The sequence below is a fragment of the Crotalus tigris genome, unplaced genomic scaffold (assembly GCF_016545835.1).
Source record: "Crotalus tigris isolate CLP2741 ecotype Arizona unplaced genomic scaffold, ASM1654583v1 scf7180000024437.13266115, whole genome shotgun sequence".
NCBI classification, from domain to species: Eukaryota; Metazoa; Chordata; class Lepidosauria; order Squamata; family Viperidae; genus Crotalus; species Crotalus tigris.
This window is the reverse complement of record NW_024100606.1, coordinates 8,445,770-8,464,304: the sequence shown is the minus strand read 5'-3', so window position 1 is coordinate 8,464,304 and position 18,535 is coordinate 8,445,770. Positions and strand designations below refer to the sequence as shown.

Genomic DNA, 18,535 nt, shown 5'->3' with positions numbered 1-18,535 from the left:
TCATAATGTATGTGTATGTGGGTATACAAATTAATTTTAATTAAAATGGAAAATTATTGCCCATTAATTCATTAGGAGGTAAAGCAGCTCCATTTCAGTAATGCCATTTTTCAACATTTTGAAAAATACTTTTGGCAGAAGTGTCAGAACAACTATTTTTCACGTTTTTAACTTTTTTAATACATTTAATAAGAAAGATGACAATTAAAAATGGATGTGCTTGGTTTTAAGCATCGATTGCTGAATTTACATAATTTCCATTAATTCACTTGTGTAATTTTTTTTTAAATATCAAACATTTATCTTGACTGAATATCCTAGTTGTTCTGAAATTTATTGTAAATGGTATCATAGATATTGTTTTGATGGAAGTCTTATGTGATACCCAATACTTTCCCATCAAGGATTGTTACCAAAGTTTTGTCTCCTGTTAGTTCTGTAACCATGACATTCTTAACTAATAATCAACCTACTTCAGATTGAAACTAAAGCACCACACAATTGGGTCAAAAAGCATCATTGCAGGCTATTAGAAAATCTTCAGGACATTTTTTCCTTTTTCTCCATTGGCTATTTAAATAACAGTAAGGAAAGCTTGGCTTTGCACCTAATCACTGTTTGGAATATGTGTTACAGATCTTTGCAGTGAGTCTTGATATGGAGAGACTATTTTGATTGCTCTTTCTTTCAAGCTTAAGAGCTAGATATGCAATATGGGTCAAATGAACAGACAGAGATGTTCCCACAAGATAGCCAACAGAATTAGTCCTATGTAACTGTCTGTAGTTATACTTCCTCTCCCAATGGATAGTTGCCTAGAACTAGTCAACTGAGCTTTCCTTGATGTGTTCAACAAAGAGGCGATTGTAAATTTTGGCCCTCATAGTTCCATCCATATTTTCACACTTTTATTCACAAATGTCTGTCAAAAGTTTACTAATCTATTCCATCAAACATTTCTTTGGAAAGTTTGATGTGTCCTCTACTTCCCACACTTTCTTCATATCTTCCTATACAAATTGATTATTTGACCATCTACTATAGATTATTGCAACATCTACTATATTAACTTTGGTCTTTTGCAGCAAAATAATATTTCAACTATATACTATTAACTTGAGAATTCCTTCACTTCTAAATGTTGTATATTGAATCTATATGTAGCATTATCTATACCTATTCCTGTAAGATGGAGAATTTGTTTGCATCTTTGGGTCTGATACATAAGATCTTTCAGTATTATTTAATAATATTATTTATTGACCACTGCTATTATAATTGGTAGATGTGGATGTTGATTAAAAATTAGTTACGGGAGACAGCCATCAGAATTTGGATAGAATCATCCAAAGAAAAGAAATAGATGTAATTATTGTACATTTTGACTTGTTCAGAATTATTGACTGAATACATTAATAGAAGTGAAATAGTAAATATCTGCTTGTTGATTTAATCATCATAATGAAATAAATGAAATAATTATATGTTTGTGAACTGTATAAATGTTCAGAGAAACAGTTTGTAAGAAAAAGAGTATACCAATGTAAAACTGTTTATAACCTGATGATCAGGTGTGCAGTCTTAAATTTCTTGTAATTATTCTTTATTTAAACAATGAGCTTTTTGTTGGTTTCCTTGCACCATTTGCATTTTGCACAGTTCTGTTTTATCCACTGGTATAGAAAATTGGTTTCCATATACAATCTCTTTTACAGCCTATTGACATGATTTGTTTGAATCAATAAACTCTGCACTTCAGGATCAGAAATGTACCAAATTTGTAATTAGATTTTGTGTTCCCTTTTTATTTCATTTTCTGTTGTTGCATTTAAAAATTCTTTCTCCAGATTCATTTAATTCTAAAGAAATCCCATCATCAGTGTATTAACTTTTTGTAGAATATTTTCCTAAACAGTTCATAGACGGGCAAAGCTTTGGTTTAGAATAGTCACCAATCTTTCCCCCCCATAAAGCCTGTTATAACTGTTTTATTGATTTTAAATAAAAAAATTTAGCTCCAGCTTTTGTAATAATTTAGTTCATATGTGTTTTCCTCTTTATTTTTTAACAGGCATTTATAGCAGTAATGAAGTAGCAGTATCTTTTCCAAATGTAGTCTCTGGCTCAGGATCTAGCACTCCTGTTTCCAGTTCACATTTACCTCAGCAGTCTTCTGGTCATGTGCAGCAAGTGGCAACTTTGTCTTCTACACCTTCTGTACCTACAGCTGTTGCTGAAACTCAAGTAGGTTATTAAAAGTATTTGATGGTCAATATTGGTGTAGTAAATGGGACATACTGGCATTTTGGATATGCTTTTTTAGACAAATGTATCTAAAGAAAGAATATACCATATATGTATTTTTCCTTTTTTTAAGCATATTATGGAGAAAACCAGGCTAACTTCTAATTGTTTCACTTTTGATTAGTTTCAAAAATGGATTTAATGTTCAGAATTTGCATACTATAAAGTTAGATATTTTTTAAAAATGGACTTTCTGTTTTGGTATTCTATTCGTACTTGCTTTGTCTTTTTAGCAGTTTTTGTCAGTGACAGGATTCATTTATTATATTAAGCTAATTTTGTTTGCTTGGTTGTGATTTAACATGGTATGTTAGCCCAGTCAATTGTGATTCTGTATACTATAGTTTAATAGTTTTTACATTATATTTGTAAACCAGCTAATGGATATATTTGAAAATCTTCACTGAATTATAGTTAGTAATTATTATTAATTACTTAGAGTTTTATTTTGGCATACCTGATTGCGTAATAATTTGATGACTGTATCTTTAAATTTGTAAGCAAATTTGAAAGCCATTGAAGTTGCTATTATTTTTTTTAATGTAATCATTTGTGGTATAATATATTACAATCTTAGCAGAAATGCTGTAATGTAATATAAAAACTAGCATATTAATCATAATAATAGCAGTATAAAGGCAAACTAACAAATGTTTATAAATATATAAATACAGCTATATAAATACCTGTAGTAGCAAACAAACTATTTCTTTTCTTAATCTAATTTGCTACATGAATATTTTTACTTACAGAAATTATTCATGGTCTCTTTCTGAAAATAATGAAGGCAACTCATGCTTAATTATAATAGCTTCTTTAGTTATTTACCTATAGAGCTTAGACCTAATAAAGCTAAATTGCATCTTAGTTTTATTTCAGGAAAGTTCTTTACTACATTAACCTTTTAACCACTAAATTAGATGAAAAACTTCTGATCTTCTGTCATCATAACTACTCTAGCAGTAATTTTTATACAACAGGTATTCCCAAAAGGCAAAATTCTTTCTTTTAAACATAAAAAATCCTACTAGATTACTAGAACTAAAAGAAACTTTTGAACTTCAACGCTTAAGTGAAATGCTATACTTAATAGTTCAAAAATAAGTCCCATTGATTGTAGTAGTGTGTCTGGTAAGTCTGCATAGGATTAAAGTCTGTTAATCCTTTAAAAACACTTCATAAGTTTCAACTTTACAGATGAGATAAATTGAAGTATTTACTGAAGCTTTCATTTAATGCCCATGGTACCGTGTTTCCCTGAAAGTAAGACCTACCCTGAAAATAAGCCTTAGTTTTGGGGCAAGGTACACAACTAAAAATCAAGCTAGAGCGGGGATGGAGGGGGTGAAACTGCCCCACACACCCTATACCTGCTTACCTTGCAGCCAGGCCTTTCCTTGCCGGCCCACTTCTTCTGTGGTGTCCCCAGGTCAATCCATAGCCTGGTTCTGCAAGGCCTCTGCAGCCGAGAATCGAGCTATGGATTGAATCCATAGCTTGGTTCTCAGCTGCACAGGCCTTCTGGAAAGTCCTTTGTCTTCTTAGCAGTTTTTGTCAGTGACAGGATTCATTCATTATATGAAATGAAGGTCGGAGCTCCATTCTCAGCTGCAGAATGAAGCTGCTCCTTTGGCTGCAGAAGAAGTGGGCCAACTGGGCAGGGCTGTTGGTGCTTGAGGTGAGTGGAAAAGACACCCCCCCCCCAAATAAGACCTGGTGCCTCTTTTGGAGGAAAAAAAAATAAGAATAAGTCTTATTTTCGAGGAAAGACGGTAAGTAGTGTCATCATTAAAAAAAAGTGTAATAATTTTTTTAAAGTAAAAATATAATTACTTCAGGCTTATAGGTTTTTTTCTAAGAAACAAAAGTAAATTATTCAATTATACAGGTAATTATTCAATTATACAGGTAATCCTCAGCTTACAACAGTTCATTTAGTGACCATTCAAAGTTAAAACAGCAGTGAAAAAAGTGACTTATGACTGTTTTTCACTCTTAACGCCCATTGCAGCATCTCCATAGTCACATGATCAGAATAACAGAACAGAATAACAGAGTTGGAAGGGATCTTGGAGGTCTTCTAGTCTACTCCCTGCTCAGGCAAGAAATCCTATACTATTTCAGGCAAATGGTTGTCCAATCTCTTAAAAACTTCTAGTGTTGGAGCATTCACAACTTCTGGAGGCAGGATGTTTCACTGATTAATTGTTCCAACTGTCAGGAAATTTCTAAATTGCGTCTCTCCTTGATTAGTTTCCATCCATTGCTTCTTGTCCTGCCTTCAGGCATTGGAGAATAGTGTGACTCCCTCCTCTTTGTGGCAACTCCTGAGATATTGGAACTCCTGAGATATAGGAACACCCCTAGTCCTTCTTTTCATTAAACTAGACATACCCAATTCCAGAAACCATTATTTATATGTTTTAGTCTCCAGTTCCATAATCATCTTCACTGAATTTAGTTTTTCTTGCCTAAATGTAGAACCTTACTTTTTTCACCATTGAATTTTATTTTGTTAGATAGCATCCAATCAAGATCCTTCTATATCTTAAGTTTATCTTCTGCAATGTTGGCTATTCTGTTAGCTTTGTATTATCTGCAAATGTGAAATTCTTTTCCCTCATTCAAATCATTGAAGATGTTGAAGACTACTGCAGTGTTTCTCAAGCTTGACAATTTTAAGGCATGTGGAATTCTGGGAGTTGAAGTCCACATGCCTTAAAATTGTCAAGGTTGAGAAACACTGGACTACTGGGTCTAAAACCAAGCCTTAGGGTACTCCACTGCATACCTCTCTCCATGTAGATGCAGTTCCATTGAGTACTACACATTGAGTGTGGTTGGTCAGCCAGTTACGAATCCATCTGGTAGTGATGCTGTCTAATACACTTTTTTCTATCTTATCAAATAGTAGGTTGTGGTCTACTTCATCAAATACTTTACTGAAATCCAAGTAAATTATATCCACATATTCCTCTAGTCCACTAATTTTGTCATCTGGTCAAAGAATGCAATAAGATTTCTCTGGCATGATCTGTTTTTGACAAACCCATGTTGGCTTTTGGTTATGAGTTTATTTGCCTCTAGGTGTTTGCTGATTTGTTGCTTGATTACCTTTTCCAGAATCTGGACCTATTTTTTTCCCCTTTTTTGAAGATGGGAACTACTTCAGCTCTTTTCCAGTTTTCTAGTAGTTCCCTGGTGTTCCAGGATCTTTGAAAGATATAGTTCAGTGGTTCTGAGATCACGTTTGCCAGTTCCTTCAGAATCTTGGGGTCTAATCCATCTGGTGGTGGTGAGCTGAACTAGTCTATGGTTGACAGGTGCTCACTCACTATTTTCTTACCTATTTTAACTTGTATTCCTAATGTGTTTTTTACTGTATTGGTTTTGATAGGTTGGACTGTTTTTTTCCTTTTGTATAAAGATGGATGAAAAAAATAAGTTAAGCAGTTCTGCTTTCTCCCTGTTGCTTGTCCCTTCTTGCCACTTTCTCCCATAAAAATTCAGACACTTGGCAACTGATTAATATTTATGACGGTTGGAGTGTCCCGTGGTCATGTGATCTCCCTTTATAACCTTTTGACCCACAAAGTCAATGGGGAACCCAGATTCATTTAACTGTGTTACTAACTTAACAACTGCAGTGATTCACTTAACAACTGTGGCAAGAAAAGTCATAAAATGGGAAAAATTTACTCTAAAAATGTCTCACTTATTGAAAGAACTGTTATATAATCACATATACAGGTAGTCCTTGACTTATGACTACAAATGTTGCTTTGACATTTGTGCTCAATTGTAGTCATAAGTCAACGACTACCTGTATATGTGATTATATAACAGTGCTATTTAATTGTTTCTACTTTTGAATTCATTCTAGGATTCTCTGTATGCACACATACATTTACTGCAATTGTTTTGAATATCTGTTGGAATTCAGTTAGATGATGTCATATATCAATGCCTTGTGTTTTTTATTACTTATGTGCTAACATTGGATACATACATTTTTAGAAAGCCATTAGCAGCTTTTTAACCTGTTTATTCCAAAGAAAGAGGATAGATAATAGGTGGCACATGTTGAATAATAATTGCTCATTATTAGTTCCTTTAATGCTTCTGAAAAAGTGAATGTTAGATTTTTTTTGACAAGTTGTTTATGTTATGCTAATGTGTAATGTGTTGTATACCTGAAAATAAACTCCATAGAAAAGCAAAATAGGATTGTATTGTAAGTATTGAATATTAACATGTTAGCTTATTTATTGCTGTAGTTTAGTTTTAAAATTAATATTTTAAATATTTAGTTTTTCCCCCTCTTCTAGCTCCTTTTCCACACATTTACTACTAAGATGGAAGTGTTACATCCCATTTTATAAAAGTTATTACTGTGTGGCTTTGCCTTCTCTTTTATCTTCAGTGCCACTTTTTTATTCTTCTTAAAATATATTCCATTTGAATTTGTTGCACATTAGATAGCTTTCCTTCCCTTCATGAAAAAGAGAAAGGCGATGATGTTGTCTAAAGTATATTCTGCTGTTTATAATGTTATACAATGGGCTTATTTTTATATTTTCCATATTTAAGCTATGTTTTCCATATATTTTTTCAGTTCCTAGAGTTCACAATTCTTCCTTAGGTGAAGAGGAAAAATTGAAAGAAGCCTAGTACATATACAAGTTGCCTGCATTAAATTGCTTAATTATCATTTGTATATAGAGGGAAGTTGCAATGAGTTGCAATTTGCAATTGTTTGACTCCAAACACGTTCTTTTCCAAGATATGCTGTTTCATTTCCCCTTCCCCAATAATAAATCAACACTCCATGGCTACTGAACATTGTTATACTGGACTATTTTGGAATAGTTTCTAAAATCCTTTTTTTGATACTTCTGGAAACCTCAGCATTTTCTTGAATTTGGTAATATTTTTGTACTCAGCTGAGATAGATGTTTGGCTATATGAAGACCAGCAAATGGAAGAAGCTTGCTGCTGAAAGATGTGAGTGCAGGGTCATAATTTTGTAATATTTTTCAGTAATTTATTTTTAAGTAAATACCTATAAAATATGTTCAAGTCTGTTTTTATTATGTGGAACTGTCACCCATCTGGGGCATACAATTTTGTTTATTTCAGTTTTTAATCAGTGTTATCTTGTTTTACCTATTTGTTTTACCTATTTATATAGCAATTTCTTTTTTTTTCTTCCTTGTTTCTGTGGAATTCAATTATGTGAATTCTTGCTTTTCTGCACTTAGACTTATATACCTCTTCACAGTGCTGTACAGCCTTCTCTAAGCAGTTACAGAGTCAGCATATTACCCCCAACAATCTGGGTCCTCATTTTACCGATCTCGGAAGAATGGAAGGCTGTGTCAACCTTGAGCAGGTGGGAATCAAACTCCTGGCTGTGAGCTAAATTAGCTTGCAGTACTGCATCCTAACCTCTGTGCCACCATGGCTCCTCCAATTAATACTAATTGTTTTTTAGCTGAGCCCTTTTTTCCATCAGAATAAAACCAGATTTTTTTCAAATTAAAAAAAAATGGGTTTCATTGTGAATTATGTAAATTCATTTATTTAAAAGAGGCTTGGGAAATGACCATCCCACACCCATAATTTCGGATCCAGGCATAGTCCCAAATAAAGTATATGGAATTCCTATATCTACATTCCAGGAATTACATTATTACATTACCAGAGAAGAAATTGTAATCAGCAGTCATGGATTATCACAGAACTTTATTATTCTGGAAATGCAGCAAGATGCTAGTAAATTCAAATTTATCAGAAAGGCTAGAATGCCTAACTATTTACCTGGCTCTAAAGGCATTGAATTCATGGGGATTTGCTTCTCAGTAGATGATTAAAATTGTGCAACAGGAAAGCTTCTCTTTGGAGTATCTTGAACAACATCCACAGATTAACCACAATAGACATTTACAATATTTGGACAACCATTCTGTTTTTCAAATTTTAATTGTAATGAGAGATAATACAAATGTGATCTTAATATTTTTCCTGAAAATAGGAATAGATTAACAGTACTATGTAACTTATATTGGAACATTTATTATCTACAGCAGTTCTATGCACAAAGTATGTGGGACAATTAACAAATTGTCCTGACTTTCTGTTTTTGAAAAGTAGTATTGTATTTGTTACATTCCAGAGTGACCCCTGCTGGTAGGTAGTATAAAAATAGTGATATCTAATCAATTTTTTTCTCTTTCCATTAACATAAGGATTCCCAAATGATCCCGTATTTTCTGATATTAACAAAAATGCTATTGTTAACTTACATTTATATTTCTGTGAAAACATACCCAGCAAATGGTAAAATGTTTCTATGATCATCTTTATTTAAAATGTAATTTCATAATGTCTAATTTGAATATCTATTACTAGATAAAATTAAGCAAAATCTCCTTTTTGAGGTCGTCATTTTAACTATAGACTCTGGGGTAAAGAGTAGAATTAACAACCAGAAGGGAAATTTCAAACAAACCTGTGACTGTTCAAACCTGTTCAAACAAAAGAATCATAGTTGCTTGTGATAATGAAGTTTGGTTCAGTTAAAATTTTTACTGCTCAATAATCTGATTTCAGTAACATATGCTTCCTTATAAATATAATTCAGTAAGACTGCTAAAGAGTTGTGTAGTCTTTTGCACACCACTGCATGCTGAAACAGCCGCATCAGGCTTTAGTCCTGCGGTAAATGGTTTCTGCCTTCAAGCTGAAGCTTATTTAGTCGGGTTTATCTGATGCTGCTGTAGCAACCATCAGTCTCCAGGCAACTGAGGCACATTGACCTCTCTGATGAACTGAGAGAAGCACTACTTCAGTTTAGCTTCCTAAGACAATTACTGGTGGTGAATTTATATATATGTTCATAAATCCGTGTGCAGACACACACATACAGTTCCATTACATAACACAATATGCATATATGTGACTGTATTCTCTGAAAGGATGATAAGATAATAAATGTAGGAATACCTTAAGCAAGCTAGTACAAAATCTTTTAGAGGATAAAAGTGGTTAATCTTTAAATAATGTGCAATTATATTCATTTTTCATATTTTTTCATATTTTTAAGAAATCAATTTTTAAAGGTTCTATTTTAAAAGTTACCTGGTAAAATTGTGACGTGTCCAGGTAGTAAAGCAATAACTGCTGAGATTTAGAAGTCTTCCGTATAATTAAAAATTAAATTCTTTGCCCTTACATTTTATGTTTTTATCCTTCTATAGAGGACAGTAGTAGATATTCATTTCTTTACACATGCTGTTACTATCTTGGCTTTTAACTGTTAGGTGTTAATATTTTTGTTTTTAAATCAATATGAATGCATTTAATTTGACAGGTATTTTATAATATCAGATAGTTTATACTTCTTATATTTGGTTATGCACATTAAACATATCTGTCTCATAAAAAAGTGCCTGATAAAAATATGTCTAACCAATTTTGTGATGTAGTCCTTTTAAGTTCAAATGGTCAAGGAGCTTCAAAAGCACTGAAATAGAATGTAATGGCTTGGCAGTTTGTGGCATCTTTGGTTCAGTTGCATCTAATATTTTTGAGAATTAGTAATAAAATGAACAATACAATTTGAAATTATGTCCTTCCTATAGATCTTCTGATTTGGGTGGTTGCCATGGTTAGAAAGATAGAAAGACACATCTGTCTTGGGCAGCCTGTAATGTGTCCTCAGAAAATTCTGTGGTGTAGATTTATGGCTAGCAGAGTTTCCCTTGGTAATAGACTTTGAAATGTGGTATTCCAGGGTCAGGAAGTTGGAGGTGGTCCTATATCTGATAGAATGGCATAGGTATTTAATTAAATCCATGGGGAAAGAAAAGTGGGAAAAAAATCCCTGGAGAAGAAGAAAAAACTAGATGCTCCACCCTAACACCTGGGGTTAATTTTATAAATGGCAGATGAATAGTCACTTAATCCTCCCCACACAAATTACTCTTAGGAATCCTTTTTTTTTGGACAAATAACTTGCTCTATTGTAAACCCTCAAATATGCTAAGAATAGTTTTTTTTAAAAGTCTGAGAAAATATAGTCTTCTGTTTTTCATTAAGTGAGAAATTTAGTAAAAGATTGCTATGGAATCTCTGGGATATTTTACGTATCTTTTGGAATGTCGATGTGTCCTAAGTGCTGAAAAAGGTTAACACTGCAGGGCTCCTTTTATCATCTTTTTGTTTCTGCTGGGAGAAAGAAGCTGTTTCTGAAAAAAAAAGTATGCAGTGCATTCTAATTTTGAATGTCACTATCCAGGTGACTAAATCCAGTACTTATGTGGCTACTTCAAAAGTTGACACCAGTGAGCCAAAATTTCTTCTGGAGTTCGATAATGAGCAGTATTGCAGAAGCTACTTCATGATTAGAATTATATATTGTGTTTCTTAATTTACATTGGTCATCTGTATGTTCCATATTTGTATTTTGTGTATCAGAAGATTTGGGTGGCATCCAATTGAGTCCCTTTGCTATTGCAAAGGTTCTGTTGATAGAAAAAAATCCTGTTCATTCAAGTGAAACATAATGCTTTGATTCCCCTTGTACACATTTTTTTTCTTTGAAAATTTGTCCAATTCTTAATTAAACTAGATGCTTCTGCTAGGTGCTTAACTAAACCTAGGTGCTTGTGCAGTAGATAGCAGATACACAACTAATAATGAAACTGTGCTGCCAGCAACGGTGGTTCTGCTGGTGTTATGTTGAACACAAATTCTAGTACTTAGCAAACATTTTCTTTTTCAAAAATATTTATATTGTCCTATTGTTTATAAATATTATCTCCTATTTTCATAAGTTAAATATTGACAGAGTGCATATCAGAATTTTGTTGGTAAATGCACATTGGAAAAATGAGTAAAATTAACTTTTGAATAAATTCATACAAATGAATGTATCTAATTTAAAAAAATAAACTTGTAACTTTTAAGAAAGAACATTTATAGGAAAAACTTATTTGCAAGTTGAAGCAAGCAGAGAAATTGTTCTTTATTTCATTTTAAGCAGGTTCCTCTGTTCTTTAACAGCAACAACAAAAATTAACAACAAAAACTAATTCTCAACAAGAGTATTGATTAGATATAAACTGATTATGAAGCAGCCCAGGAATTGGTGGCCCAGTCATTTCTTATACAATTAAATCCCTCCTCCTTCTTTATGGAAATTCAACTGTGGGCATTTTAGCATTAGCCTAAACAATGGGTTTGAATATGTTAAGCTCCTAACAATTAGAGAGAAGTTGGGGCATTGAATAATGTGAAATGATGCAATTGAATCTGACAGCTTTAACAGTCAGCCTTCTCATGGGACCCCAAAGTTGTTCACACTTGGTTTCATCTCTCATCACATGCTGAGTATTAAAACCTTACTGGAAGGTGTCTTAAACTTAAGTGGGGTGTATATCAGAAAATATTTAGTATGTTAAAAGTTGAAATGACTGGGAGTTTGTGCTTTTTAAAAAGATTTTATAAGATTCAAATAATATATAGCAGGGCAATTTTTCTATTAGTGCATTCGTTTAAAAATAAATTTTGAATAGCAGTGCATAGCTCAACAGAAATCTCTCCCCCCCCCCCCTTACCTTCAAGTCATTTCTGATCCTAGTGTCTGCCTAAACTAATCCATGCAATTGTATTGGCAAGATTTTCGGAAGTAGTTTGTCATTACCATCTTCCTAGGGCTAACATGGAATGACTGGTTAAAGTCACTCAGCTGACTTCATGCCTAAGGAAAGACTAGAAGTCACAGTCTCCCAGCATACCCAGATTGGTGAATTGTCTAGTAAAGCTGTATAAAGTCTTTGTGTTTCAGTAACAGCAGAACAGATGCATTATATGTACTGCAATGTATTTAGTAAATTAATTTACATATTTATATCAAAATGTCATTTTTTATATTTTATTTTTTAAATGTAGGTAATGAAGGGAAAATATGCAACCTGTTTAATGTAAGCATTAAAATAATAGTTTTACATGATTTGGTACTATATTCCAGTGCTATATTCTTATAATCAAAGGGATTTTTGCGGTAAATAGTTATATACACAGAGAAAGAGATAGAAGCACACACACAAATATATATACAAATGACACGCAAGCATACACATGCATGCAACCATTTTGTTTTAATTTCAATGTTATAATTTTAGTAGTATATTTCTTAATGATTTTCATTAACCTGATCCAAATGAAATAAGGTGCATTATACTTTTAAAAGTGCTAAAAGCTTTGCCTTGATTTGATCTTTATCATATTATTCAAATTATTCTACATTTTTAATAAATGTTTTTAATGAAGTTGAAATACAAAGTAAATGGTTCTTTTTTACTTTTAAATAATACCAAAATTGAATATTTATCTCAATATGTAAAATTGTTATACTGTGTGTTTCTTAGAGAGCTAAATCCCCTATTTTTAACCAATTTTTTTTAAATAAAACCTTTTTGTTTATGGCACTGTTGTAGTTTCATAACCAATTTTAAAAATTTTGTCCCAGTGTAAAGATCACATTATAGATATAATATACAACTAATGAAACCAGTAATATTCTATCTTGATCAGAGAATGCTATTGTCTTGGTATCAGGTTTAATGTTTTTCTTATGTTTCGGAAAACAGTTAGTCAGAAATGATAGTTGGCATTTTCTACAGCTTTTATTTAAAACACCAGTGTCCTGTTTACCTTTTAATCTTATTTTAATCTCTTATCTGCAGCTAGAGTAACCAAAAGGACAATAAATAAATTAATAATTCTATAAAAGCCTTCCTTTCATGCCTTGAACTTTCACCTGAAAAGTGATTTGTTTACATGAATGAATGTATAAATGAATTCAGAATTTTTCATAATCTCTAGTAACAAAAAACACCCCAACTTTGCTGATTTTGTTCATGTAAGTGCTTGCTTGCTGTTTGATGGCTCTAATGTAAAAACAAATAACTATAGTACCTGACATACTTAGGTGAATAAGTTGTTACGGAAGATGTGATGAGAACATATTTTTGTTCAGTAAATTGATTTCATATATGCAGAGTTATAGGAATTTTCATTGGACATTTACAGGTTTCAGGTGCTCAGATTCACACTATTCCAATTGAAATTACATGTTTGTAAAAGTTGGAAAACAGGATGTTCTGTGGAAGCGTTTCTAATTTATATGATCTCACTTCTCCTTTAGGTGTTAATTTTTTATGCTGTGTATCTTGCTTGTGAGAGTTGAATTACTGTTTAATTATTCATTAATCATATGAGGTTTATGAATGAATAGATACTATGCAATGGGAAAATACTTTCTTTGAAGGGATTCTTATTCTATGGATCTGGCTAGTGGTCTGCCTCAAAACAATAATGAAAACATCAGTCTTTTCCAATGAAATTTCACAATCTCCTCCCACCCTTGATTTTCTTATGTGCTAGATGTCATATTTGCCTTTGGGGAAGGGGAAACTAGAAAGAGATAAAAGGCTGACTTTTCTTTCTCATTGTCCCTGTAAAAATGTTTCTTGGTTAAGGATATTTTACCTGTCAGTTCTTTATTCCCACTTCCCAATAGGAAAATGTTTAAGAAGTAGTTCCTAGTGGTTTATAAGCAAAGTTGATCAATTATCACTTTAAAAGTTGGTTTCAGGAGTGAAAAACCAAGTCCAGAGGGGAAGGTCCATTTATGCTGATTGTTAAAACCTTATGCAGAGGAAGTGTCTCAACTAATGGTCAGTACCTGACATAGAGTTAGATCAGAGTCAGTGGCATTCAAGGAAGGTTGGACTTAATTCTTTAGTAGCTACATAGGGGTTCAAAGCTGATCCCTTTTTCACTCTGTCTCCAGATTCTGCCATTCCTTCTATATTTGGTAAGTATGGAGTGTTGGCAGATCTTAATGCCAGAGTACAGCGTTTCTAGAACTACAGGAATATGTTTCTGTTGGTTGCATTTATACAACTTTGACAATTACTTTGAAGCATTTAAAATTTTATTGATCACAAAGGTGGAATTATGATTACCTTTTTTGATGAATCCACTAGCCTATAAAGTGCAGTCTTTAGCAAATTATTTAAATACTCCCTCCTTTGTTTAATGGGAATTACTTTGTAGTAAGTGTTCTTAATTGTTTTGGACTGCATTTGGTATAGTAACTTGTTTGTAAAGCAAATGTATGTTCTTTTCAAATTTCAAATTTAAAAGTGCTTATAATTTCAGTCATTTAATGGTTTATGTATCAAAGCTATAAGACAATATATTTTTAGAACCTTTGTCTGGCCATTAGACTTCTGAATTAAGTTTTCAAATGCCATTAATTAATTGAGAGTAATGTAGTCAAGGAGAGAAGATGTTTTATTACACTGGATTAAGCAAAGATATTACAAGGCTTAGAACTGGCAAAATTCAGTTTATCTTGTTAAGGATTCATCTTCTTTTGCTTGACTGAAGTCCCATCAGAAAAATTGAGAATTGTTGTTAGCAGGATGGATGGATAAAGAGTTTTCCAGTAAGTCAAGTTGGCTATCTGCCAAAAATCTATTCCTTATTATGAGGTTCAGGACAGAACTGTGATTCTGATGAGACCTTTATTATATAGAAAACATACCTGGAAGCAGAGCTGCTTTTCTTTTTATGGGAAAAATAAGCTTTCTTGTGCATAAAAAATAGGAAGTTACTAAATAATAAGGAGGTTGTCCTGATGACAAGAATACAACCAAGGAAATATGACTTAAGGCAGTGTTTCTCAAACTTGGCAATTTTAAGGCATGTGGACTTCAACTCCCAGAATTCCACAGCCAGCTGTGGAATTCTGGGAGTTGAAGTCCACATGCCTTAAAATTGTCAAGTTTGGGAAACACTGACTTAAGGGTACAATTGAAATGGGACCTTTTGACCTCATTGCATTTTTGTGATGTAAGGAGTAGGAGCATTTGTGAGACATCTATTATCTACCTGCCCTTATTTTGTAAATAGTTTTAAAAGTTTAAATAATTAGTGTGAGCGCATGGTCATCAAGAAGCAAAATCCTTATATTCCCATGTGATTTAGAAATGTGGGCAATTCTTTGTTCAGCAATATTTTGAAAATATAATTCATGGTTCATCTTAGTTTTACTGTAAAAAAATCCTGCAAATGTATTTTCACTGCTTTTAAACTTGTGTCAACAGGATGCTTGATTACTAGATTATTAGATTGATTAGATCAAATTTTAATTTAATATGTTAAAGATATATTTTAAGATTTTCCTTTGCAGATTTCCAATTTCTGTAATTCTGTGTTTTGACAGGCATTACCTGGATCTTCCCTTGGCCTTCCTCCTTCACATGTCTATGGCAGTAGGTTAAATTCTAACTCAACACTGGCATCACATGCCACACAAGCTGAAAACATTCAGTTAGGCAAGTTAAAATTTCTTTTTAATGGTATATATATTTCTAAAAAATTTATTTATTTATTTATTTGCATGCTCAACTGCTAGCTGCATTTTTCAGACCAATAATGCTTTACACCACAGCGTATGTGAAATGTAAATGTTTAAGCAGAGCAATGAGCAGGCAGGAATGCAACAATGTCTCTTGTGACTTTTTGTGATTGATGTGTTCAGTTTCTTTAGTTCTTTGCAATGAAAGTAGCATTGGGTTTTTGTTGTGAATCGTTTAAATCTTTATTTGCATAATTTATGGAATTACATGATCTCTGAGTTGGTATAGCTGAGATCCTGTTACTTAAGTTCACCAATAACTGAATAAATACTAGTTGGTCTTTTTCATAGTACTAGTTTTTTTTTAAAAAAAATTAATAAGCTCCTGGATTTGCTTTGTTTCATTCTATCTTTAAGGATTTGTTGACATGTCCTAATAGTCATGCCTATCTGGGGGAAGGGAATGAGTTTAGCAGTTTACCAAGAATGGATCAGTCATGTCTTGCCCTCTAAAAGACCAAGGGTCATTTGCTGCAGAATAGGGGGAGGGCCGCCTTGAAAGGGGCAGATAGGGTTATTTTATTGAGAGGCCATAGGGAAAAATAACCCTTTTGAGTCATGCCATGCAAGACATTTCAGTATATCTGACAAAATGTTTTTTTAAAAATCTGTTAATCTCTTCTTGTTTTTTCTTTTTACATAAAATTGGAAATTACTAAAGACTTATTCTTGCTTTAATGGAAGAGAAACATTTCCTAGCATTTGTTACTAAAAAATTGTGAGAAAAAGTTACTAGTAGAAGTGTCTATGGAGTATGGTTTGTGAATTTTCCTGGGATGCAAAGTGTTAAAAAATACAAAGCCTGAGGATCTGCTGTGATAAGCATACAGATTAGCTGTCCACAGCTGTGATTCATTACTTTCACTGCAGAAATTAAAAGTGGCTGAGGGGAGGGTACTAGAAATACAAACCATGCTTGTGTGCTGTAAAACTGAAAGCAGAGAAAAGACTAAGGTTAATCCATGGCCTGCTTCACCCACAGAAATTTGTACAGAGAATACTTTATCCATTGCAGTTAGCAGCTTTATAGTAGTTCTCTCTGGTATTGCTACTGGAGTAATTGCTAAAAGTGAGGGACATCTTGAAACATTTTAAAACCTTAGTTCCGAAAGAGTCACTTTTGGCTGTGAAATTTTTGCTGTGCAGATCAAGATCTTGGAGACAATAGCCGGAGCCTGGTTGGAAGGGGAGGTTCACCCAAAGGAAGTATTTCACCACGGTAAGCAAAATTTACAATCAGTTAAGGGGAAAAAAAAATATTTTTAAGCTACAGACATTTTAATAAGATGTCCTATTTAAGTTGAATAAAATTATGTAGATATATTCTGTTGAACTAAGGAAATATTTTAGACTAATTTGAATTCACAGTAATATAATAAAACTATGTCTTTTCTTATGCATAGAAATTACTGAAGAATTAGGTACTTTTTTTTACATTATCTTGTCTCACTTGTATAGTTAGTTTTACAGAAAAGCCCATGCACTAATAATTATCAGATAAATGCTATCATAAGAATATTAAATGCAAATATTTTTATTAGTTTTTGAGTGTTAACAACACTGAAAAAAAGTGAAGAATCTTGTATAGGCAGTGAAATTAATATTTTTAAAGATTTAAAACAACTAGAATTCAATTAGTGGTTGATAGGTGACTAGCATAAAAACATGGTACTACACAGTTTGAGTGTTGAAGATTTTAGCATTTTAAAAGTGTTTCATTTTAATTTATCATTGATAGTACACATGTGTACTACAGTCTGCAAATAGTTAATACACGGGTAATAAACTTAAAAAAATAATGTCAGTGTGCCACTTATGTTTATGAATTGCTGTGTCATGGATAAACTGTGTGTTAGTGATCTGTGGCCAGATTTTCAAGAAACTGGAGATCTCAAAGACTGACTGAAAAATATATCCACTCTGCAAATTAGGTCAGTGGTCGTCTTAGGAACAAATCCTTTAAAATCTTTTGAAGCTGAGTGTGATTGACTTCTAATTAAGTGTTCTAAAAATATACCTCTACTTACTGAAATAAGAAAGTTACAGAAGAAAGTAGATCTCTAGGTTAAAATGATTTAGTTTTATTTTAGCTTTTTAAAGAAAAAATTTATTCACTGTGTTAAGGCTGTTGATAGGAGAATGAAGGAATCAGAATTAAGACATAATACTGAGAAAAATTATGTTGTTCTTTGGATGGTGTTTATTATAATAAAATAAACATGAATTGAAATAGCATAGAATTGCCAAATTTATATACAATACTAGAGTTTATATAAGCATACTACTTAATAAATATCTATATAGATATATGGAGGAAGAGTTTAGAAGATACATAGTACAATAGAATGTATATAAAGATTTTTATTCTCTAAATGATGCAAAAATAATGTAAGACAGAAATACATGTGTCAGAAAGATGCATATTAAACATAGCAAAGAGTCCTTTTTATTTTAATCGTATTCATCTATTTGTAATATAAAAGCTGTCAGAATTATATCTAACCAAAGGTCTTTAGTGAATCTAATACCAAATCTCCAGCATAAGCTAGGTCTATTTTTCAGAGGAATTATTCAAGAAATACGTAGGGATGGGTGATTTGTTCTTTGTCACCCTTGCCTTACAAATACCCATAGGCAGGTATCCTAGATATTTCAGTTTGACTGCATTCTCTTAAGCATTTGTGGCCATATAATCTTCAAGTATTTCCATAAAGTTTATACCAGTGGCTCAGCAAA

At 32.6% G+C, this 18,535-nt stretch overlaps 1 protein-coding gene across 6 annotated transcripts in view; it reads left to right on the top strand.

Annotated features, from left to right (window-relative positions):
- Window positions 1-18,535, top strand: part of MLLT10 (MLLT10 histone lysine methyltransferase DOT1L cofactor) — a 175,741-nt gene that overhangs the window by 141,287 nt on the left and 15,919 nt on the right. For all 6 annotated transcript variants that reach the window (XM_039331606.1, XM_039331605.1, XM_039331608.1 and 3 more), the window contains 3 exons: window positions 2,072-2,244; window positions 15,605-15,716; window positions 16,946-17,018. In XM_039331606.1, the coding sequence (XP_039187540.1) occupies window positions 2,072-2,244; window positions 15,605-15,716; window positions 16,946-17,018 (358 nt within the window). The remainder of the gene's footprint in view (window positions 1-2,071; window positions 2,245-15,604; window positions 15,717-16,945; window positions 17,019-18,535) is intronic.